General features: G+C 40.4%; 1 protein-coding gene across 1 annotated transcript; it reads right to left on the bottom strand.

The window, feature by feature from the left end:
• Positions 1–3111: 3111 nt before the first annotated feature.
• TAF7L (TATA-box binding protein associated factor 7 like) lies at positions 3112–21512 on the bottom strand. Its single transcript, XM_087859401.1, has 13 exons — positions 21254–21512; positions 18167–18234; positions 17277–17355; positions 15591–15724; positions 14789–14915; positions 14487–14542; positions 11124–11165; positions 10181–10328; positions 9731–9844; positions 8995–9300; positions 8588–8700; positions 7369–7428; positions 3112–3920 (listed from the first exon to the last, which is right to left on the bottom strand). Exons 1-13 carry the CDS (start codon positions 21510–21512, stop codon positions 3879–3881), a joined length of 1548 nt encoding a protein of 515 aa, XP_087715527.1. The 3' UTR covers positions 3112–3878.
• Positions 21513–25431: the final 3919 nt, after the last annotated feature.

Below are 25431 nucleotides of genomic sequence, written 5' to 3'. Positions count from 1 at the left end.
TCCCTTATTTGGGTGTGGGAAGAGAGGGTAGGCCAAGAAGCCACAGGAATACTACAAAACATAGGCTTCCAGATGAGTTCAACACCGCTGGATGAAAATAAAAGAAGAAAAAGAAAGAAAGAAAGAAAGAAAGAAAGAAAGAAAGAAAGAAAGAAAGAAAGAAAGAAAGAAAGAAAGAAAGAAAGAAAGGAAAAGGAAAGGAAAGAAAGAAAAGAAAAGAAAGAGAAGAGAAGAGAAGAGAAGAGAAAAGAAAAGAAAAGAAAAGAAAAGAAAAGAAAAGAAAAGAAAAGAAAAGAAAAGAAAAGAAAAGAAAAGAAACCCACCTGCGCTAGCCCCATCCACTATTGTTAGCTGGATTGGTTGCCTCTCAAGGTCCCACACAAATTAGCCAGTTATCCCCTCCTGGGAGGAACTCTCTACAGCAATGCTACTTAAATACCATCCTCATCAATCTGAGGGATTTTTCACCAGCCTGAAGCAATATGAGAAAAATCAGGACAATGCAGTGAGTTTCCATAGGGTTACATTTATTCAATTTAAAGGTCTGTCTTTTATTATGGGTATATATATTTGTTTGGAGTGTTAAAATGTCCCTGTAACTATGGCGATAAAACTATGAAAATAGTTTTTTTTTAAATGTCATTTTCTGGCAAAATAAAACCCTGTGAGTCCCTCTTCCCCACGACCATTTTTTTCCTCTCACCAATCTATAACAACAGCACTGTGCAATGAAACATACAGCAAGCCATATACACAAATTTTCTAGAGCCAAATTAAAAAAAAATAAACCGGTGAAATTAATTTTAACATTTAACCCAGTATATCCAAAACATCATTTCAACGTGTTATCAGTATAAAACAATTATTGAGATACTTTGTATTCCTTTTTTTTTCACTTAGTCTTAGAAATTGTCAAGCAGGCTGACAGATTCAGCTGGAACAAAACAAAACAAGAAGCCCACATAGATCCAGACGATTTATTACTCATAGAGACAGCAAAAGCAAGATCAGCCATGGTAGCACCTCCCTGCATCCCTTGTCTCACAGGATGACACTGAAACGAAAGGGGCCTGAGGACACGCAGCATGAATGGTGGGACACCCTATTGCTGAGTGGCCAATTCCACACTGCAGCTAAGCGGTTTTATGACCTTTACCCTGTACCCTTTGCGGGTGGTGTGGCAGGCTGAAAGTTCTGCGCCTCACCCGAATGAGGGAGGCAGATGAGAAACTGCCTCCCAGAAGCTTCCCTCGAGATACGGAGGTGAGAAATGGTCTTGTAGCAACTTCTCATGAGACTGCCTATCTTCCCGTGTTCCAGGAGGATCACAGGGCATTCTGCCAAGGCCTGGGGCAGCCTGCCGTGGAGGCTTGCCTGCGTGGCCTGGGTTTATAGTGCAAGGTCGGCAGGGTCCCAGCCTGGAGCAGCTGTGTGTATTTTACATGTACTGCACGTCTCAGTTTGAGCTAGCCAAATAGGGCTCGAAGCCCACATGTGGCTGGTGGATACCATATTGGCCAGGCAGGTCTGTAACTGCAAAATTCAGAATCACAGGACTGTAGAAAAAGAAAACTTCATGAGGTAACGCGCGCGCGCGCGTGTGTGTGTGTGTGTGTGTGTGTGTGTGTGTGTGTGTGTGTTGAGGTAAGGTGGGGAGTCAGGACGGCAATAAGCGTTGGGTGACTGGAGGGCAGTGGTGAAGCAGTTACCCTGGGTTACAGTGAGATGGGGCAGCAGAAGGAATGGAAGGTCACTGCCGACGTGTGGATTTGCCCTTGCCCCTTTGCTGTTGTCTTCCCTTCCATCCAGTCTCTCGGCAGCACAGTTCTGGCTGCTCTTGGGCTATGGTATTGGACAGAGGCTAAAGTAGGGCTCTTCTACCTCTCCCACCTCTAGGGGCCACCTGTGGCATATATGCCGCCCTCGCTAGCCTCAGTCTTTCCAGCCATGTCCCGAAGGTGCTTTCTATCTCTTTCTGCTCTAGTCCTCTGCCTTTCTTCATCTGGAAAGGCTTGTCTTCTTTTCAAACCTTGCTTCTTCCCCCACACCTTCTGCCTCTGATACTCAATTCCTTTCCCCCACTCTCCTTCTCATCTTTTAAAGCCTGGGTTTCTGAAAAAAAATTTTTTTTTTTGAGAGAGAGAGAGAGAGAGAGAGAGAGAGAGAGGGGGAGAGACCACGAGAGCACAGGGAAATGGGCAGAGGGAGAATCCCAAGTAGGTTCCACAGCCAGTGCAGTCGTGATCCCACGACACTGACACCATGACCTGAGCCAAAACCAAGAGTCAGACACCCAAACAACCGAGCCACCCAGACATTCCTGAAAAAAAAAATGTTTTTTTTTTATCATCTTGTTTTTCAAGCTGTCCTCTATCTTCTCTCCTAAACTTATCTTCATTTCATTTGCCCTTAACATGTCTAGGTCCCTTAGTCCCACTTCTTCCCTGCATCTGCCCCCAACATTCTTTCCGTCTTCCATCCTCCTCCACAGGTCCTGCCCATACATATTGACCTGCTCTTCACTGTTCCTGACTTATTAACTTCAATTTGGAACGCGAGCACTAAAAGTGGCACAGAAAACTTGGGAGTACATTTCCTAGACTGCACTGACTCCATCAATTGGGACCAGACCTGGTTCTAGCCAGACTGCTTCCAGAAAACCCTCAGATGCCTCTTGGTCATAAACATTATCACTCTTGATTTCCAGATGAGAAAATAACAGAGCCTCTAGGAGGTGTAGGGACTCGTCCAAGGTGAAAGGCAGAACCAAGATTCTAACCTTGTGTTCTTTCTACTACAATGTAATTGGATGCGAATACTGGAGCTGCCATTTTTATCGCTTCTCTATACGCTTTCTCGAAATCCCAGTGCTATATGGTTGATAGGAGACGATTGGCTTAGTTCATTAGGAGTTATCCCAAGGGCTCTTTAGAAGGATGCCCCAGTACTGACACCATCTTCTGTCATTTCCTAATGGTAGAGTTTATTGCCTGTCTCTCCGGTTTCCTTTTGGATAAGAGTGCACTCATCATGGAAGCAGTTTAATAAAGTGACAGCAATCCATTTAAAATGAGAAATTCATTTATTGTTTAAAGAACACAGACCAGAAAACTTAAACAATACAGCAGAAAAAAACAAACCCACCCAGGGTTTTTAAGGGAGTCTTCACAGGCATCACAGGCGTCTGATCTTTCCTAACCTCTTCTGGCAGGGGTTAGGATGAAGAGGCTCAGAATCAGAATAACAGCTCAGAATTTCGTCTCTGCTCTAACTATTCTCTTAGCTGGCAAATAATAACCAGAGACAGTTCTAAAAATGCAACAGAACAAAGACAGCAGCAGCAAGAAATCATCCCTGAGCAGGAAAGCAGCTCCTATTACCTTAACAGAGACAGGACGCAACCTAGCGTTAACTGCTGCGAGGTAGGCACTTAATTCACGGTGGCAGGTCCTAGCCTTTGGTAGAAATGATTCGTTCTACGTTTTAGGCAATATTTAAAATTACCAGGAGAAGGGAACTGGAAAAACATATGCAAACCACGGCTGTACGGCCTTCAGGTTAGACTATGTGTCTTCGGCAAGCATGGCTGAATCGTCTGATGGCGCCAACGACACAGAAGCAGTAGAAGCAATTCTCAAATTGGTAAAGAGAAGCAAAGATCCATATTGAGCTGGGTTTTTAGGTCTACTACTGTTTTATATTCTGTCCCTTTCTATGCAACCCAAACTTCGAATTGGACTAGCAAACAAAGGTTCAGATAAACAAATACAAATGACTCAACATAAGGCAATGAAAGGGACAGAAACACGTACAATTCATCCAGTCTTCAGCGGTCTACACAGTGAATCCAAGGTTCATGGGCCAGGCTGAAGGCTCTCTCACTCCAAAAAATATTTCAATTGTTCCCGTAGGGAAATGAGCTGTAGGGAGAGGCAGAAAAACATGAAAAATTCATCTGAAATCACAAGTTCTGTTACTTGATCTAGAATTTACTTATATGAACCAAAAAGAACTACTGTAACTTGGTATTTATAAAGTTATCTTAGCCTTGCAGTGTTCCAAAGAACAGTGCCACGGTCGAGAATGCACGTGCAATGCTGCGTGCTGTTTTTATTGTGCCAAACTTAGAAAAAGAAGCTCTAAAGTTGAATATGCTTAAAAATGAAATATGTTTGCTGTTAAGACTTTGTGCTTCTGGGAAGAGTGTACAGAGGGATCCCTGTAGCCACACTGGATACACTTAGAAACTGAGCCAAAGACCTGACCAACCAGGAGCCTGATGTTCTGCCTCTTTTGATTCTTTCTAAGTCAGAAGTCCTGAACACTTTGTGGCATAGGATTTAATTTTTTTTTTTTTTACTTGAAGTGGCCAAGTGGCCAATAACATGAAGAGAGGTGTACTATCTTTGGGACAAAGATCGTTTCTGAGTATTATTCAATTTAGGTCCTCCATACCAGTGTAGATTTCCGTTCTGTGAAATGAAACGAATGGAACATTATAAAATGATTCTATGCTGCACATCGCCTACCGAATTGCTAGAATTGCTTACTACGGTAATTTAGAGGCTCTTTACACTCAGACGCTGACATGATTACAACCACTGACTGTTCCAGTTCTTTCCCCTTTGTGGGCTCTTTCTTGCAGCACGCCCAGGTTCAGACTTCTTGCTAAACAGTCAAGCTGGCAAACTCATCTATCCCTACAGCTTCAGTGATCATTTCTCTGCATGAACCAACCTCTACTCTCCCATTTTCCAAACTGCTTCCAACGCACCGTGCTTCCAATTTAGCTCATCACCTTCTGCACCCCCTGCCCCCAATAATTCCCTTCCTGTTGTCTTCTGTGAGTGGCATACCATTTTCCCCAGCCAGTCAGGCTTTTGACTCCTTCCTCTTCGTTCTCCTTTTTGCCCCATAAATCCAATCGAGCGTTAAGCTCTGATTCCTTCTATCACTTGGATCTTCCTCTAGTCTCTCTCGACTCCAATTTCTCCTGCTTACTGCTGGCAGAGAAACTTCCTGAGTTACTCCCCAGGCAGAAAAGCTTTGATGGCTCCTTATGCCCTACACCAAAAATCTCAACTCTAGCCTGCCAAGAGCCCCTCTGAGCCACTGTGCTTTCCGTATAGCATGCCCTCCTTTCCCTATATCCTTATTGAACCCTACCCACCTTTGAAGGCGCCAGCCAAACACCATTTCTCCATGAAATCTTTCCCTAATCTCTATGGACAAAAGTGAGCCCTCGTTCCTTTAAATTCCTGTTCCTCTCATGGCTCTCTCCCCAGATGGAGGCAGAAACTGGGTAGTAAGCATTTTGTAGCTCCCTGCAGAACCTAGCATAAGGCAGGCACCCATCTACACTGACTAAATGAGCTAACATAAAGGACTGTGAGTGAATTAAGTTTGCGGCTACATTTCTGTGTTGAAAATAGCACTTCCCCAATACTATTTACGTGGGTGAAAACAAAGACGTTTGGTGGGTGCTAAAGCAATTTGGCACTAATTGTTCACATGGTTGTTTATAAGCAGTACTTGGTTAAGTGATCTGCTGAGGGGAAGGGAATATACAGAAGAATTCCCCTCACCTTGCTGATACGAGGAATGGGGATGAGGGATGGTGTCTCTATCTTAAGAGGCCCATGCTAAGCCCATCAGCATATGACCTCCAGTTCCTTTAAAACTGTTACCCTCAATTTCTTAGGGCTGAAGTCAGCATGCATTTTCTGTACAGCTACTTGACCCTCACTTATCCCACATTACCCTCTTCTCTTCTTAGTCTGCTCTCTTGTGGCTTTAAATAATACAGTTGTTCAAGTTAGAAATCTGGCATGCATCCTTAACACTTCCTTCAACACCCACTAATTGACCCAAGTCCCATCAATTCTATTTTTAAAATACGTTCTCTCATATATGAATATTTGTGGTGGCATTAGTCATGATAGCTAAAAAGGGGAAACCACCCAAATGTCCATCGATGGATGAATGGATAAACAAAACATGGTGTGTATGATATGGTATGTACACACACACACACACACACACACACACACACAATGGAATATTAGAATATTATTCACCCACAAAATGGAATAAACTACTGATAACATGCCACGGCATCAATTAACTTTGAAAACATTATGCTAAGTGAAAGAACCAGATACAAAAGACTACATATTATGTGTTTCCTTTTAGATAAAATAAGCAGAATAGGGAAAGTAGATGAGTAGAAAGTACATCCGTGGTTGCCTAGGTCCGGCAGGTGGGAGGAATCCAGAAGAAATGGGGAGTGACTGCTAATGAGTACGGGTTTCTTTCTGGGGTGATGACAATGTTCTAAAACTGACTGTGGTGATGGCTGCACAATTCTGCGAATATACTAAAGGCCACTGCACTGTACAATTTACATGTGCGATATGTGAGTTATATCTCAACAAAGCTGTCATAAAAACGTTTTCATTGCAGTTAAAAAACATTATATTCTTCCCATATCCACCCCCACCACCTTAGTTCAAGTTGTCATCACCTCTTATTAGACCACCACACAGCCTCCTAAGTGGCCTCCCTGCTTCTAGTCCTGCCCCCCTATAATCCATTCTCCTGATAATAATCAGGGTGATCTTTAAAAAGCTTAAATTAAATGTGACCCTCCTATCATGTCTCTGCCTTTTGGCTGGATCAAGTGTGAATGTGACTCTCCTGCTTAAAACTTCATGGGTTTCCCAGCGCACTTTAACACGAGAACGCATCCCCCTTACTCTGGCCTGCAAGGGACCATACGCTATGGCCTCTGCCTACTCCTGCAGCCTTATGTTAAGTCACTCTCTTCCTTGCTTTAAATACTCCAGAGGCCAAGTTCTTTCCCAATGCGGGACCTGGCATATGCTCCACCCAAGAGGCTCTCCATTCCCTCTTCACCGGGACTTATCCTGTAGGTCAGAGCTGAAATATCACTTCCTCAGAAAGGCCGATCATTGTAATTTAATTCAATTTAATTCACAACTCTTTTTATTCAAATAGCATCGTTGATTTTTTTCCTCCTTCACAGCACTTCTTCGCGATTTGCACGTTCAGATTTGTATGATAATTTGTTCACTGCCAGTCTTCCGTGCTAGACAGTTAGCTCCATGAGGACAAGCTCTCTTGTCTTATTCAACACTGTATGTACATCTTGTGCTTTTCACTTCATAGGCATTTGTATCTGTTGAACGAGTGAATTTTCACAAAAAAACTCGTTCCAACCTGCTACCCTAATTTAGAAGATTTGGCCACTACTACTCCTGTGAAAGGAACAACCAGAAATGACCCTGGGGGTGGGGGGGAGTCTTTGTATCAAATGTTTCCCGGTTGATTTGAAAACACACTTCTCACCTGCTCATTTTTTTGTATTTCCTGTAACTTAAGCTGCTCCAGCACAGACTGTAAGTGACTCTGGAAAACAAATTGTATAAATGATGAATGCTGAGTCTCAAGGGAAAAGAGAACCAAGTGAGACAAAGAGTTTGGCAAATAATTTGATAAGAAAACGGTCAGTTGCAACAAAAGAGCACTCTTTTTAGAGGATTTAGAGTCTAAAAACTGTATCCCCCAACTACAAATTTCATTTTATAACTCTACACACAGCATTTTTTTTCTTGCCCTAAAATAAGTGGTTGGAATGCCTTCATGTTACCTTTTTCTAATTTTAGCACAAATCCTTTGACTGTGGTGAACTATTTAAAAAGCTGGCTTGGAGTTTGATGCTGACTTATTCATTTCCCTGTGCTAGGGCAGAATATTACTGTTCCTAACTAGGACTTCCTGCAACATCATCATAACACCATACTGTATCTTCCGGAGTGTGTCCACATCCATCATTTCACTTTGTTATTTTAAAGGACAACACTCTAAATAGGTATAGTTCTGTGTCGCATTGCTCCATTTTGATGACTACAGTTCTCCAGAAAATGAAATCTGGCAAGGAATTTTCCAGGTGCTTCAGAATTTTCCTCACTATAAAAAAAGGATGTGAACATGGCCTAAACATACATTTTCCTTTGGTTGAAATGTGTATTAACAAAAATAAAGCAAGATATTTACTCTTGTTCAGGCAGGCATCATAACATTTAAAAATGAATTTAGTTAATTTTCTTTCACTGCAATGAATACATTTTGGTACAAACAACAGGATTCAATCCATGTCTTACCACTTACTGTGGTCCTTGGTAACTCACTTAACCTCTCTGAATTTTCAATTCCTTATCTATAAAATAGGACTAGTGACAGTACCTGTATTTCAGGAATGTGAGGATGAAATGAGATGATATGTGGAAAATGGTTAGCTCTTTATGTGCCTTGCACATAACAAATGTTCAATATTGGTGATTATAGCTCAGGTCTCCTGGTCTCTTCCCAAAACTGCTTGTGTGAGATGATCAAAATTACTCAGGTAAAAGGACTGGGGCTATGTTTTATGAGGGGTTTCTAAGAGGTTGTTATGGTGTGCAAACGAGTAAGAATGCTGCACAGAGACAACATGAGTCGAAACACAAAGACGGGATTCTGAAAGTGAGATTTCAAGATACCTTTATCGCAGCCGACAAGAATTTACCTTGAGCGTCAGGTTTTCCACTTTCATTATGAGATCCCTCTGTCTTTGTGCTTTGCATCGAATCTCTTGGAGCTTTTTCTCCATGTAATGAATTTGCTTCTGAATATCCATGACTAACAGAGATAGACAGAGATTTGATTAAACATAGCGGACCGAGATCACAATCAACTAAGCCTCCACTACACATCTCAGCAATAACTTCTCAAACTTAGCATTGCATCTAATGTGTGTTTATATACACAACTAATGAATCATCGAGCCTTACATCGAAAACCGGGGATGTACTGTATGGTGACTAACATAATATAATAAAAAATTATTAAAAAAAAATAATGTGTGTTTAGAGTCAGTCTTCAGCACTGCCACCCACTCTGTCCCGCCCCTTTGGTTTTTCCTCTATAACTTACCTATTGAACTGGCTCCTTCCTTTGCCTCATACTGGCCAGACGCCGAGAACCTGGCCTGTAGCTCCCTTTCCAGGTTCTCTTCATAATCATCTTCCTCCTCTTCCACAACTTCGTACTCATCATCATAGTCATCCTCTTCATCCTCCTCGTCCTCGTCCTCGTCCTCCTCCTCGTCCTCGTCCTCGTCCTCGTCCTCATCCTCATCCTCATCATCCTCATCCTCATCCTCATCCTCATCCTCATCCTCATCCTCATCATCACTGTTACTGCTAGAATCACTGAACACCTCCCGGAGCATACTGTATTCTATTGGTTTAAAAGGAAGAGGAAGATGAAACTATATGAATCTCCAAAGGACTCCCACTCTAGCCGCAGTTATTCTCCCTCCCCGCAAATTCACCAGGCAACCAACGAATTTTATGAATGATTTTCTTGAAGGAAGATTATTCCCTTCCTAGAACAATGATGGGAAATGCAAAACACTAACCTTCATTCCTGTGTTCAATGATCAAGACATTTAGAGTATCTAAGGGCCCATAGGAATTTAGGATACTCGGGATGAATGGGAGATTAGAACAGCAATCTAAAACCCCTGACGCACTCAGGGACCAATAAGAGGAAAGAAGGGCAAAGGACTCCTTTTTCTGTGATTGGCCTGTGAGTCTAGAGAGACTGGCCTTTCACACAGTCAACACCTGCCCTCTCTGAAGCTCTGGTTTTGCCTTTATAAACATACCTGATGAGATATGATCCTGCTTATAGTCACTCATTCCTGGGGATATTGCAAAGCCTGGGATAGAGCCCTGACTCTCTATTTCCTTGGTTTCATCTTCAGCAATGACTTCCCATCCTGAAAGGTGGGTCAGTTAAGGAACAAGCAGAAAGAAAGGAGAAGGCACAGTTGAAAGGGAAGAGGCTCTCTGGCCGAAAATGCTACTTAATTTAGTCCAACTTCAGGCTGTTTGTATCTGAATTCCTAGTATGAAGAAGTACCTTATATTGAGGTACACAAGTAAATACATTTCTATGATGTGAATTTACTGTTCCTAGCTAGAAAGTAACATTTCCAAAAACCTTAAGCTCTATACATCAAAATTTGCACACAAATACCAGAAGTGAGGGCTTGTCAGCAAGTACATATGGGGTGGAACAGATCACACAGAAAATATTTAGTATAAAAGGATACGAGCACTGACAGCTTCAGCATCTGAACACAGGAGTCTTTTCACTTCCTTTTCCACATCAGGAGATTCAATGTACTGAACCAAAGTGGGGGAAGGGGGAATACCAGTAAGGTCATTTAACACCCTGTGTTTTGCAGGAATGCCCTTTTCCTACATACAAATGAATTCAAATAATTAGGCCTCTTTAATATGCATACAACCAAATTTCAACTTTAAATAATGCTATTTACGAAGGAATCTTTGACCAGGGTCTAGGTTTTTGTACGTTAAGCTTATTTTTTCCCCCATTCAAGCAAATTACTTGAGACATTTAATCTTTTCAATCTGCAACTCTGTGTTAAAGACCTCTCTCAGAGGCACAGCCCATAGGGCTCAGTTATTAATTATTTGCCCGGACCCATATTGACAAAGAACTACAATTCCTTATTTGTTATTTAGAAGTAATTTGGTCTAAAGATCCAAAATCCCAGAGTTCACTTCTCCACATCTTTATTATTAAAGATTTTCCTATAAAAACTGGGTCTTAGCTACATGTTCTCCCTTAAATCCAATTTTAGACAATTATCTCCACAGCAACCAATTCGTCATGCCACAAATAGAAATTAGAACTTTGAGGGGGAATAAGCAATTGCAAACAACTGCTGGTAAAAGTGAACCCTGGCTTCCAAGAAATGGCTTTTAAAATAAGTACCAGAGAAAAAAACAGATTAGAATACAGAGTCACCAGCCAAATTGTATCTTTTCCTCTGGGAGTTATCACATATTAAACGATGAATCCATTTTAAGTGAATCAAATTCAGTGTCTGTGTATGGCAGTAGTGGTTAGAGATGAGAAGGCAGGCTTAAAAGTAACCTTTATGATTTCTTTGATTTGCTTGAAAGTAATAACCAATGAAATAAAACACACTAAGGGTAAACAATAAAGTTATATTAGGTTTGCTCTACCTCAGGAAAGCTGATTTCTTCAACTTGTTTGCAATCAGTGAGCTACGAAATAAAACACAATAAACAATGAAGTTATATTACGATTGTTCTACTTCACTAAAGCTTAAAGAATTCTAAAATTATTCTTAACTTAGTTTTACGTTTAGTAGGCACGCAGTAAATGCTGTTGACTGACAGTATAAAAGCCAAGGCGACTGTGTTCATAGAATGAGAGATTCAACGCAGTAAAGCTGTCAATTCCCCCCAAATTGATCTATATATAGGTTTAATGCAATTCCTATCAAAATTCCAACAAGGTTTTTTATAGACATAGAAAACTTTTTCTAAGCTTCAAACATGCTCTAAAATTCATGTGGAGAGGTAAAGGCTCTAGAATGGCTAAAACAACCTTGACAAAGAAAAATAAGGAAGCTTTCCTGATTTCAAGACTTACATAGCTACACTGTGATATCAGTAGAAGGATCAACATATAGATCAATGGAACAGAATAGGGAACCCAGAAACAGACACACACATATAGGCTCAAGTGATTTTTGACAAGGTGTAAAAGCAATACAATGGAGGAAGGATAGTCTTTTTAACAAATGGTGTGGGAGCAACTGGACATGCAAAATGTAAAAAAAAAAAAAAACAAAAAAAAACCTTGAACTAGGGGTTTCTGGGCGGCTCGGTCGGTTAAGCATCTGCCTTCAGGTCAGGTCATAATCTGGGGCGTCCTGCTCAGTGGAGAGTCTGCTTCATCCTCTGCCCCTCCCCCAACTCGTTCTCTCAATCTGTCTCTCTCTCTCTCAAATAAATTTTCAAAAGCTTCAAAAATTAGCTCAAAATGGATTGCAGGCTTAACTGTAAAATGTAAAACTTCAGAAAAAAAGAATAGGAGAAAATCTTCAGGATCTGGGCTAAGCAAAGAGTTCTTAAACTTGATACAAAGGGAATATCCTTAAAAGGAAAAATCAATACATTGGACTTAATCAAACAAAAAACTTTTGCTTTTTTAAAGATCCTGTGGAGAAGATGAAAAGACAAACTATAGGCTAGGAGAAAATATTTTCAAATTTCTACATATCTGACAAAAGACTAGTATTTGGAATATGAAAAGAATTCTTAGAACTCAATAATAAAAAATCCATTTAGAAAATGGGCAAAAGGCATGAACAGACATTTCACTGAAGCGAAATATATGGAGGGCAAAAAAAAAAACATGAGAAGATGTTTGACCCCATTAACCATCAGAGAAATGCATGTTAATACCACAATGAGATCACTACACATCAATCAGAATGGCTAAAATAAAAAATAGTGACAAACACCTAATTCTGGTGAGGATGTAGAGTAACTGGATCACACGTGCACTGCTTGTGGGAATGTACAATGTTAAAGCCACTTTGGAAACAGTAGGGTAGTTTCTTACAAAACTAAACATTCAAGGGGCACCTGGGTGGCTCAGGTGGTTAAGCGTCTGACTCTTGATTTCAGCTCAGGTCAGGATCTCAGGGTTGTAAGATCAAGCCCCACATCGGGCTCTGCACTGGGCATGGAGCCTGCTTAAGATTCTCTCTCGCGCGCGGGGCGCCTGGGTGGCATAGCGGTTAAGCGTCTGCCTTCGGCTCAGGGTGTGATCCCGGCGTTGTGGGATCGAGCCCCACATCAGGCTCCTCTGCTATGAGCCTGCTTCTTCCTCTCCCACTCCCCCTGCTTGTGTTCCCTCTCTCGCTGGCTGTCTCTCTCTGTCGAATGAATAAATAAATAAAACCTTTTTAAAAAAAAAAAGATTCTCTCTCTCTCGGGGCGCCCAGGTGGCACAGTCAGTTGAACGTCTGATTCTTGGTTTCGGCTCACGTTGTGGTCTCATGGGTTGGGGGATCGAGCCCAGCATCAGGCTCTGTGCTTAGTGAGGAGCCTGCTTGAGTCTCTCCCTCTCCCTGTGCTCCTCCCCTCTCCACCCGCACGTGCTCTAATAAATAAATCTTAAAAGATTCTCACTCTCCCTCTCCCTCGGCCCCTCCCCCTTCTGAAAACAAAATAAAACTAAACATTCAAGTACCATAGGACCCAGCAATTGCACTCCTGGGCATTTATCCCAAAGATACAAATACTTATGTTCACACAAAAACCTGCTTGCAGCTTTATTTATAATAGTAAAAAACTGAAAACAACTTAGACATCCTCCAATGGGTGAACTGTTCAACAAGCTATGGTACATCTATACGATGGAATACTACTCAGCAATGACAGGAACAAACTATTGATACATGCAACAACTTGCATGGATCTTAAGGTATTATGTTTAGTGGGGGGGGAAAGCCAGTATTAAATGTTACACATTGTATGATTCCATTTATATGACATTCTGAAAATGACAACATTACAGAGATGGAGAACATAACAGTGATGTCCAGGGGTTAGAGACTGAGGGAGTGGGGTAGGAGGGAGATGAGTGTGACTATAGAAGGACCTGGGTGTTCAGTCAGTTGAGCGTCCGACTCTTGGTTTCAGTTCGGGTCATGACCTCAGGGTCTTGAGATCATGCCCCGCCTGTGTCAGGCTCCACACTCAGCGGGGAGTCTGCTCGAAGAATCTCTCCCCCTGCCCCTTTCCTCATTTATTCTCTCTCTTTCAAATAAATAAATAAATCTTTAAAAAATCTTTTTTAAAAAGGGCAAGATGAGGGATCCTTGTGGTAATGGAACTGCATAGTATTTTGACTGTGTGGGCGGATACATGAACATACACATGGGATCAAACTGCACAGAACTAAACACACACACACACACACACAAGTACAAGTAAAACTGGAGAAATTTGAATAAGATTGGTGAATTGTATAATATCAATTTCCTGTTTGTGATTATGTACTGTAGTTTTGCAAAAAATTACAATGATGAAAACTGGATAAATGGCACGTGGTATCTCTCTTTTATTTCTTACAACAGCATGTGAACCTACAATTATTTCAAAATAAAAAGGTAATTTAAAAAAGAAGAAGCCAAGCCACAATAATCCTGTAGCTTGCCCAAGGTTCTACAAGTCTGAAGTAAGGTTAGGAATATAACCGCAGTTCTCAATTCTCAGGTTCTAGACACGTTCACTTTAAAGCTAGATCTTGCCATTGAAAACTGAAAGCATTAGCAGAAGTTTCAAATTCACGACACATCCAGATCCCTAAATGATCAGGTCTGATTTTTGTTCACTACATAATCCCAATTGCTACCACACAGTGCCTGGCATTTAGCTCACAATAAATCTTTATTGAACATATAAAGGAATGAACAAATTAATCCCCAACTGACTGTCTCCCTTTCCTCCCCACTCATAATCCTCTTCCAATCCACCCAGGAGACACAGAAGTAGCATGCAACTAACCTTTTTTGTAGTTTTGCGGAACCTTTTCTTTCTGACATTCTTAAGTGGTGGAGTAACTAAAATAAATTCAACATGGTGAAATGTATATATGACTGTTGGTAGTCACACATCTATCTGAATTTGATAAAGAGAAAGGTCATGCTATAAGCCCCTGGCTCATGACATGACTTGTTCCTTTAAGAGTGTCTGGATGCCTAATGAACCAAACACCTAAGTGTGGTAACAGGTCCCTGGCTCACAAGTAATTAGGATTCAGCAGATAAATGTAGGCAGCCAAAATGAGCAAGGGGCTGGTGACTTACTGCCATGCTTCCAGACATATTTTTTCTGTTTCTCTTTTTCATTTTTCCTGATTACTTTAAGATCAGTAGAGGTAACTGGTTCTTCCGGAGGAGAGTGGAGATCACCATCAGCAGTGCACACAAGCATCTACATTTAACAAAGATAGAGAAGTTGACTGTGGCCATAGAGCTTGGGTTAGTAATGAATCGTGATCATTTTTACTACCAGAAATCCCGGAGCATAGAAGTAAGGAGAATGTTACTTGGCATTTCCAGGAAACCAAGTATTAATACACATGCACATTCATTTTCTCTGTCTGTCTCGGCAGCATTGTATATGGATTCTGTGTTTTGTTTTTGTTTGTTTGTTTGTTTGTTTTCGCTCAAATGCTTACCACTGCAGAGGAAATACGTTAAAAACAAATATATCTTAGCATTTTGATTTAGAAGGCAAACAAGAAATCAACAGTTGAGATGATGAAAAAGAATACAAATCTCCAGAGTTCACAGCATCTGGCTTTAGCAGAAAGTTCAGAAGAAGATCCCAGATCCTCATTTTTTTTTCAGATGAAAATCATCACAAATGGCAAACACAAACCTTTATTATCTAAAAGCTATTTGGATGAAATTAAGTAGTCAAAAGTTATGGATCAAACACCAAACCAGAGCATGACATTGTATTCCTGTGCAACTGAGCTGGAATTAGAAATGATCAGCAGCCATTCACCAAGAGGGAAGGAGCACTGAAAGAAAGAGAAAAGTAGGGAGAAGGGGATTCCTTGAAGGATGTAAGAGCTAGTAGACTAAGAAAACTTGTCCATACCTGAGAAATATCTGCTGTTTTATAAAAAGTTTTTTTATCAAGAGTTTTCAGGCTTCCAATAACACACGGCAAATCAACCACCTTTGCAGCTAGTGAGACGTCTTCTACCTCAACAACTGCATGACGTCCATCAGCTGAAGAGAGGTAGGAAAAGGTAAAGTTGACATCTTCCCAATGCATTCTTAAGATTCCTAGAGTTTGAGTAATGAAGACTTACGTGGGACAGACTAGTCTTTCAGCAAAACCTACTATTTCTCATAAAGCTAGAATTGTGTATGTAATTAGTAACTTCCCAGAGAAAAGAAGGCAGGGTATATGTTTATGCTACTTGATCAAAAGTAGCTAAATTTCTTTGTAATCATTGTGAACTGAATTAGGATGGAGTGGTAAGTGTTTCATTCTCCTCCTGAAAGGCAAACTACATTCAAACCCGTTCATTTTGACACTATTAGAAGCATGTCATTGCACATGGATATTTTCAAAGGGTCGAGTGAAGGAAGGGTTGATCCCAGAATGGTGCTAGTAAATCTGAAGTTATAATCTCTAATTACCTCCACAAAGATTTTATTCTACACAATATCCATATACGGTAGGAATATATATATTCATATACTGACAACCCTGATTCCTGCCCAGATGTCTCAAACATGAATATCCTTTAACACAAGATGATTCAAGTGAAATTGTCTAATAGTAAGTGAAAAAGAAAAATGTAGAATGATGTTGGACATGATCCTTTTTGTGTCTTTAATTCTTTAAAGTAACTTTAAAGATATAGATGATTTAAATGTTGGTATTGTGCATAAAAATTTTGTCTGTAAGTAAACACGAGGAGAAACGATTAATGTTAGTTCTCTTTGGCGTTAACGTGGGGGCACTGCAAAGGAGACGTTCACTCTCCTTTTTGAACTCTTCTGTTTTATTTGAATTTTCTTTTTTTCCCATTTTGTTTATTTATTTATTTTATTATAATAATATTTTTTATTATAGTATGTTAGTCACCATACAGTACATTCCTGGTTTTTGATGTAAAGTTCGATGATTCATTAGTTGCGTATAACACCCAGTGCACCATGCAATACGTGCCCTCCTTACTACCCATCACCAGCCTATCCCATTCCCCCACCCCCTCCTCTCTGAAGCCCTCAGTTTGTTTCTCAGAGTCTATAGTCTCTCATGAATTTTCTAACCATGAACTTGTATTATCTTTTTAAAAATGTTAATAAGGGCTACCTGAGTGATGGTATCATAGACCATTTTAAATTTTCTTCTTTATATACTTCTCTGTATTTAAAATGCCTAATAAATATTATTTAAAAGAGAGGAAGATACGTCTCATCTATAAACAAAGAACAGTATTCATCTGTCATTCCCCTGGACAGTCAGAAATTACAAAGCCTGTATGTAGAAGACAAACAGCAGTATATAAATCACACAGCTGGCCTCCATGTTTTTCCTTACACACACTATAATAATCACCTCAAATTACATAATTTCTACTTCCTTTCCACAATAAGAAGCTATGAAAGTGACTTAAGGCTTCTTAAAGACTTCTTAGAGTCTATCAAGGCAGAGACCATATTCTGTCCTTTGTCCTATCCTTAGTATCTAGTATAGTGTCTGGCACATAGCAATCCCATAATAAATTACTGTTCAATGTATGGTAAACAGATATTAGCTACTTACAAGATAAGTCAATTTTGAGTTTATCCTTCATGGCAACACTTCCAGAATGTATGATCTTCCTGACAGCAGATGCATGTTCCTAAAAAGAAGGGAGGTTGAAAAATCAGAAGGAAGAATTGTCTACTTGGCAACTAATAGAAGAGATATGTCACAGACAGTCTTCCCTTAAATAAAATCTTAAACCTTGCAAATGTTAAGAACGATGCCATGCACCATGACATTCTGTGCACCATGTAAGTCAGGTCAGGATGTCTCAGTGTTGCTTCTTAGTACCGACTGTTAATGCCTTCTTCTAGCTCTACATTCCTGCCTCTCACTGCTGCCCTTCAGTTGTAGTTGCTAAGGAAAGACTTAGCTGCAGTTTACTGGGTATATTAAGTAGCCCTAATTGGGAAAATACCTTTCTGAAACCTGTCGTTAATATAGCTTTCTTAGACTAAATACTACTTGAATGCAGGTATCAAAGGGAGAAGAGACCCTAACACAATGTTAAGAGATGAGCTTCAACAGCCTTGCATGGTGATGAATTTGAGGAAATAGTTATGGTCCCTCTCACTGACCCTTTGGAGGTGACGGAAAGGATTTTAAAGGAGTCTTATCTTGGCTGTCCAGTGAACAGGCTGTCAGCACCTCTGGTAAGTGACTGAATCCCTCACTGTCACAGCCGTTTGCCAGGAAATCAGCCCACATGATAGGCAGCATGCACAGGATGAAAGAAATTCTGCTAAAAGAGTACACACTAGGATAGGACTGTTGAATAGAACGTGATTCCTGGGAAACAAATGTTCTTAGTTTTTATAGCATACCTTAAATAGAAATGCCACAGAAGCCAAGCAGAGCTAATACATATGCACTGAAGATATTAAGTCTGAGATACAAGGGTTTCTTACCGGAGGCAGACGCAATATGAACTGGTTCTCAAGTTCGTGAGGAGGTTCATCCTGGCTTTTACTCATCTCTTTGTTGAGTTCATGAAAGCAAAAACAAAATCGACAGAAAGTGACCAAAAGCTCGTCTTGCTCCCTCTGCTGGCCACTTCTGGTAGCACTGGTTACATTCTACAAGATCTCGCCCATAACCCTCACTGGAATGATGTGTGCACCACTCCGAAGTATCTTATTTGACGTTACTTGATTATTTCTAAAAGTCACCTTATCTCCCCTCCCAACATATGCAGACTTTCCAAGGATAGCCAAAATTACATGATTACAAATGAAGTAACAGTTGTTATGAAACATGATTTAGTCTTCTTAATGATATTCTTGGACTCTTAGGTAAATTCATCAACTCAGTGGTGGCTACCGAAGCAAACTATATGCCTCTCCAGGGAAGAGCACCAACCAAAGGCCAAATCAACCAAAACCATGTTCTACGATGATTTGAAGAAAACAGCATAATTTTTAATATTTCATTCACTTTAACAGATTGATAGGAATTAAGCCCATGGGAGAGCAGGTAGCTTTTATAACTCTGAAGTTGGTATTAACGGCTCCGAGCTCTTTTGGAGAAAAGTTAGGAGTCCAGTTCTTATGGCTAGGCCAGCTATATGAGTATACTTAAGTTTATGGAATAGACACTTTCTTGAAGGGGTGATATGAAAGATCGGAAAATCCAATTAATCAATTCATTATTAACATTTACTGTGTACATTCTATATGCCAGGCACTGCACTGAGTGCATTAGGTCTATTATTTCATTTAATCTCACAATCACCACTTACTTGAAATACCCCTAAAAGTTATTTAAAGGAATCCTAAGATAGATCCCTTTATTTAAAAAAAAACCCTTCTATAAAGTGAATAATTTCCTTAACATTCTTTATTTTTATATATAAAATATATATTCTTTATTTTTAAATGCTATTTATATTAAATTATATTATATATGTTATATTAAATGTTATTTAAAAATAACATTCTTTATTTTTAACCTTATTTTCCATCTATTTGGGATATATCTGTAAGTGGTTTGCATGTTGGGTTTTAGGGCTCACACTTCTGAGGAAATTTTTTTCTCAAAAGGTGGAAAGAAAGCAATATACATATATGAAACCTGACAAGGTCTTCTTATGCTCTAAGGATTTTATGCTATACACCAAGTTATAAAATCTTATACCTTAAGTTAGATTAAAATCTCCAGTTAATCATAGCTCCCAATACTCTGCAAACCGTTTGAATCTCACTTAATAGCATTGGAACCATTTCTAAAAACACATGCAAGTGAGTCTGAGACCCTATTATGGTGAAATCATTCACCAGTCCTTTAGTATGACTTCAGAAACTACCAGAAAGGCATAGAAAGCAAAAGAGAGGTCAGCAGTGGAAAAGGAGACACCCAGGATGAGGGAGAGATTGATTGTGATAGTCATTTCTTATCTTCCTGCTTCATACAGTTATATACATACATACACACAGATACAGAAACCTAATGTGAACTTAAGGAAAAAAATGTAATTAAAATAAAGTAAATTAAATAAAAATCCTGGGGCTGGGCACACTGCCTAACAGAACAAAAAGTAGCAAATACAAGGTTGAGGGCAGAAATACAGATTATATGAAGAACTAGCTGCTAAGCAAGATTTTATCAGATCAGAAGTAACTTTTAGATTTTTCAGCAGAACTAAGACTAGGGCGTTTTGTTCATTTCAATGCCTTTCTGGCAACTCCTCTCCTAAGAAAAAAAGAATGTAAGAATCAAAACTATTTCAGAGAAGGTGGACAACCCTAGCTGAAATGAGGTTTAATTATTTGTAAAAAATTGTTACCTTTTACCTTCATTTACCCAATGAACCGGGTGTATCGTATTTCTTTTAAGAAAAAGGCACCCATTTTTTTCAGACAAGCACTCTTTGATAAGTAATTGAACTAACAGGACCGCTCTCCACCATTCACCCCCAGCTCTATCTCATTTCAGTGGAATCAGAATCGGGAATTGAAATATAGCTAGCTGGAGGGTGCCTAACAGCATGCTCCAGGCAGCGCAAGTCAGCACAAGTCTAAATTGGTATTTTCTCTAGTTCATAGCCGCTGGCTGCACTTCGGAGGCAGTGACCACTCCATCCTTATCCCAGAGGCACTAAGCTTCCAAGGAAGAGTCCAGCTCCTAGGCTTTGATCCAATTTCGCAGGGAAACCTCCCGCGGGGACCAGGGTCCCCAGCCTTCGCGCCTCGCCGTCCAGGCGGGCTGGGGAGGAAAGCGCGGCGCACGGGAGCCAGGCGCTGAACCGGCCGGGAACCCTCCGACCGCCGGACTCACCCGCTCCTCCGCGGACTCGCGCCAGGACCGGAAAGGCTGCACGGGGGGAACCCGCCTCTCTTCTCTGGGTGGGGGAGCGGGTTCCGGCAAGGGCGTGAGTGGGCTCGCGGGCAGCGGGCGTGGAGGCGGGCTGCGGACCGACGGCGTGGCGACAGGTAGGAGCCGCGCACGCCGCCCCTCCCCGCCTAGCCACGCCTCCTCGGCCGGGGCCGCCTGGACCGGCGGGTGGCCTCGAGGAGGCGGCCGGCTCACCGCGTGCCCGAGCCAGGGAGGCTTGAAAGGCGCGGGGCGCGGAGCGCGGCGGGGACCTTGCTGAGCAAAGCTTCAAAACAAATTCCTTTTACAGGGGGGCGACCTTCGGGGTGGCCGCGGGAGTCTTACCAGTACACAGTGATATATTTGTAAAAGGGGCGGTACCTTCGGTTGCTCCTCGAAGCCGTTAGGTAGGACCGATTTGTTCCATGGCGAGACGACCTCGCCTGGTGACAAATATGCCACCGCGCAAAACCATTAAAGAACGAGAATCCGCGCCCAAACTACTCTAACATAATTAGCTGCTCTCTTCTCCTCAAGAGAGTCACCCTTGTACATCTTTCAGACAGGGACGCAAGTGACTCGGCTTGTTTCTCCTAAAGCGAGTCTCAGTTCAAATAAACTTTTAGCAGTTTGCTCCCCCAAAATATCCTTAACCTGTGAGGAAAAAAAAAAGTAAAGCCACGTACCTTTCCCTTCTGGTAAGTTTTCCTGAGGAGCCGTGGCACCAAGCTGGGTGCAGCTGTCGGCATCAGCTTGGGTGACACGGTCGGCAGGAGTTTCGGTGTCTTGGTAGCTCGCATTTTTGGCGTCCTGGTCGCCGACGGTTCCAGTCCTTTCGTCGACAGAAATTTGGGGATCTCGTGAGCTGGTTACTTCTGATGTTGAAACTGTTGGTGTTGAATCATTTTCTAACGGATCCGGAGGCCGTTGCTCAGGGTGCTCCATGGTCTACCGCTTGAGCTTGTAAAATGGCTTCCTGTATAGTCATGTGACCTTGAAGGTTCCAGAACTTTCATAAAATGATGTCAAAGGTATCCTCCTTAAAGACATAGGGATAATATTAAGGGACATTACCGGTGCCTGTTAAAGATGATAACGGTGAAATCTCTACTGCCTAATACATATCTAAACGTAATCATAGGGATAAATATTTTTGGAAGACTAATTATTGCACAATCATTTCTTCTGAGTAAGATATTCATTCGGTGAAGCTAAATTATCAGTTTCAGACGTAGACAAAATTGTTTTGGTCCCTTTGGGAACCCGTCCACTGATCTTCAGATCAAGGGTTGTAATACAAAATAGACCAACGAAACTCATTTTTCGTGTAGTGTAGTATATTCTTGAAGGGAATTGTATCACAAAATAGTTCTTTAATAATTAAAAGGAAGGCGGCACCTGGGTGGTTCAGTTGATTAGGCAGCTGCCTCAGGTGATGACCCCGGAGTCCTGTGATCCAGCGCCACCTAGGGCTGCCTGCTCAGTGGGGAGCCTGCTTCTCCCTCCGCCTGTGCCTGCTGCTCCCCCTGCCTGTGCGCACACATACACACTCTCTCTCTCTTTCTTTTTCTCTCCGTCTGCGTGTGTGTGTGTGTGTGTGTGTGAAATAAATAAATAAAATCTAAAAAAATAATTCAAAGGAAAAATTCCTTTTTTGGTAACTGAAATAGCTGAGTAATTGTGTTTTGAATCATATGGACAATGTGAATTATGTAATTAACTTCCCTTGGGATAGCTGCTAGGAAGCTCAGAACCAATTTTACAACCCACCTCTAACAACTGTGAACTTTATTGCCATATGCTGATCTTTCTGTTATCTTAAATAACCATATTCTTTCCCAATCCCCTAATTATTTTTATCTTGTGCAGTAACACTGAAAGCTCCTTCAAAATGTTTTTATTTTTTATTTTTTAAAGTAATCTCTACACCCATTGTGGGGCTCGAACTCAAGACCCTGACAATAAGAGTCTACCGACTGAGCCAGCCAGGTACCCCTCAAAACCTTTTAAAAAAGAGAATCAGGGGGGTACCTGGGTGGCTCAGTCAGTTAAGCCTTGGGCTGAGGTCATGATCCTGGGGGCATGTGATCCTGTAGCCCCATGTAGGCCTCCCCACTCGGTGGGGAGTCTGCTTCTCCCTCTGCCTGCAGGTCCCCCTGTTTGTGCTCCCTTTCTCTGTCAAATAAATAAATAAAATATTTTTTTTTAAAAGAGAGAATCAGAGAGGTGCCTGGCTGGCTCAGTCACTAGAGTGTGTGACTCTTGATCTTGGGAGTCCTGAGTTCAAGCCCCACTTGGGTGTAAGAGAGAGAGTCAGATATAAATAGTAGATAAATAAAAATGGAACTCTGGATGAAGTGTTATGGGGAACATCCCTATAGGTAGAGGAAGGGAATATAGTAACTGCTCACGTATAAATTCAATCATCCAACAAATGTTAGTTGAGAATCTCACGGGTCAGACTTGATTTTAAATATTTATTAGATGCTTAAAATATGGTAAGAGTTTCATGGGAAGAGGCAAAAATTACCCTTAAGATACAGGCGTACATATATGTAATTTTTCCTTTATTGCCAGATTTCCAGTCCCTTCTTAAGGGAGAAGGGGATGAAATGTGCAATAAGGAAAAGGGCATGAAAATTGTGGTTTCTTTTGCTGGAAGAGAGCTGATCCAAGAAGTAGCACTGATGTACAGATAAAAACCTGTCATATGTGTATTATCATATTGTCAGATACATACAGAATATATTTCTGGGCTCTGTTCTGTCATATTGTTGTCTTTCCAATAAGTTCTTCTGGACCCCATCCTCTCCCCCAACTGTGACTTTGATCAATTTCATCATTATAGCAAATATGCAGTTGCATGTATTCCTTCAACAGAAACGTATTGAGTTATGTGCCAGAAACCACTCTAAGGTTAGTAATAGCTAACATTCATTGAGCACCTTTTAGATGCTAAGCTCTTTGCTGAGCACTTTGTATATATTATTTCATTTAACCCTCACAATTGCTCCGTGAATTTGGTGTGACTATGATCCTAGGTTTTTTTTCCCAGATAAGTTAACCGAGATTTGGAAAGGTTAATTAACTTGACCCATGTCACACATGCAATAAATGGTGGAACCAATACATAATTTAATCCCAGGTCCCTTGACTGTGTTGATGTTTACAAAGACTTCCCCTACACATCTAGATGTTCTCCCATTTTCTGCTCCCCCCAGCCCCTAGTAACTTCTATTCCACTTTCTGTTTCTATGAATTTGCCTATTCTAGGTACCTCATATAAGTGGAATCATAGAATCTTTGTCCTTTTGTATCTGGATTCTTTCACTTACTCATACAATGAGTTGGGTAGTATTTTCTACTCCTATATTTTGGAATAGTTTGAGAAATGTAGGAGTTAATATGTTTAATGTTTGGTAGAATTAATCAGTGAGGCCATCTGATTCAGAGATTTTCTTTGTTGGAAGGTTTTTGATACTGACTTAATCTCCTTATCGGTAATAAATCTGTTGAGATTTTCTTTTTCTTTATAATTCAGTTTCAGCAGCTGTGTGTTTCTAGGAATTTTTCCATTTCATCTAGGCTGTCCAACCTGTTGATGTACAATTGGTAATAACATTCTCTTATAATCATTTTTATTCTTGTAAAATCGACAGTAATGTGCTCAACTTCTTTTCTGGTGTTATTAATTTAAGTCGTCTCTCTTTTTGTCTTAGTCTAGCTTAAGATTTTTCAATTTTGTTGATATTTCCAAAGAATCTACTTTTGGTTTCATTGATTTCCTCTATTGTTTTTCTATTCTCTGTTTTATTTATCTCTGCTCTAATCTTTATTATTTCCTTCCTTCTGTTAGCTTTAGGTTTAGTTTGCTTTTCTTTTTCCTGCTCCTTAAAGTGTAAAGCAAAGTTGTTGGTTTAAGATGTTTCTAAATTTAAGCGTTTATAGTTACAACTTTCCCTCTTAGCACTGCTATGGCTACATCCCATAAGTTTTATTATGTTGTGTTTTCATTTTCATTGGTCTCAAGTTATTTTCTGATTTTCCTCGTGATTTCTTCTTTGGCCCAATAGTTATTTATTCTGTCAATCTTTCTGCCTTTTTGATTGAAGAATTTAATCTATTTGCATTTGAAGTAATTTCTAATAAGGAAGGGCTTCTGACATTTTGCTATTTGTTTTCTACATGTCTTATAGATTTTTTTTTGTCCTTGATTTCCCTTTGTGTTTCGTTCATTTATTTTTTGTAGTGACACGTTTAGGTTCCCTTCTCATTTGCTTTTGTATATATATTCTATAGATATTTTCTTAGTGGTTACTGTGGGGAATACATATAACATCCTAAAGTTATAAAAGTCTAATTTTAATTGATACCAACTCAACTTTAATTGTGTAAAAATTTCTACTTCTATTTATAGCTCTGTACCCCCTTTATGTTCTTAATGTCACAAATTACACCTCTATAATATATATATATATATGTTCAGCAACATAGACTTATAATTATTGTTATGTATTTGTCTTTTAAATACTGTAGAATATCAAAAGAGGAGTTACAAACCAAAAATATGATAATACTGCCTTTTACATTTGCCTCTGTAGCTACCTTTGCTTTGCTCATTATTTTATCATACGGCTTTGAGTTACTAATGTCCTATCATTTCAACCAGAAGGACTCTAGCATTTCTTGTAGGGCAGGTCTACTAGTAACAAATCAGTTTTTTGTTTATCTGGGTATCTAATTTCTACTTAATTTCTGAAGTGTAGTTTGATAGTTACAGAATTCTTGCTTGACAAGTTTTTTTCAGCACTTTGAATATGTGACCCCATTGCCTTCTGGCCTCCATGATTTCTTTTTTTTTTTT

Source organism: Ursus americanus, chromosome X (assembly GCF_024610735.1).
Source record: "Ursus americanus isolate L20-20 chromosome X, mUrsAme1.1.p, whole genome shotgun sequence".
Classification (NCBI taxonomy): domain Eukaryota; kingdom Metazoa; phylum Chordata; class Mammalia; order Carnivora; family Ursidae; genus Ursus; species Ursus americanus.
Note: the sequence above shows the minus strand (reverse complement) of the source record. Positions and strands in the feature narration are given on the sequence as shown.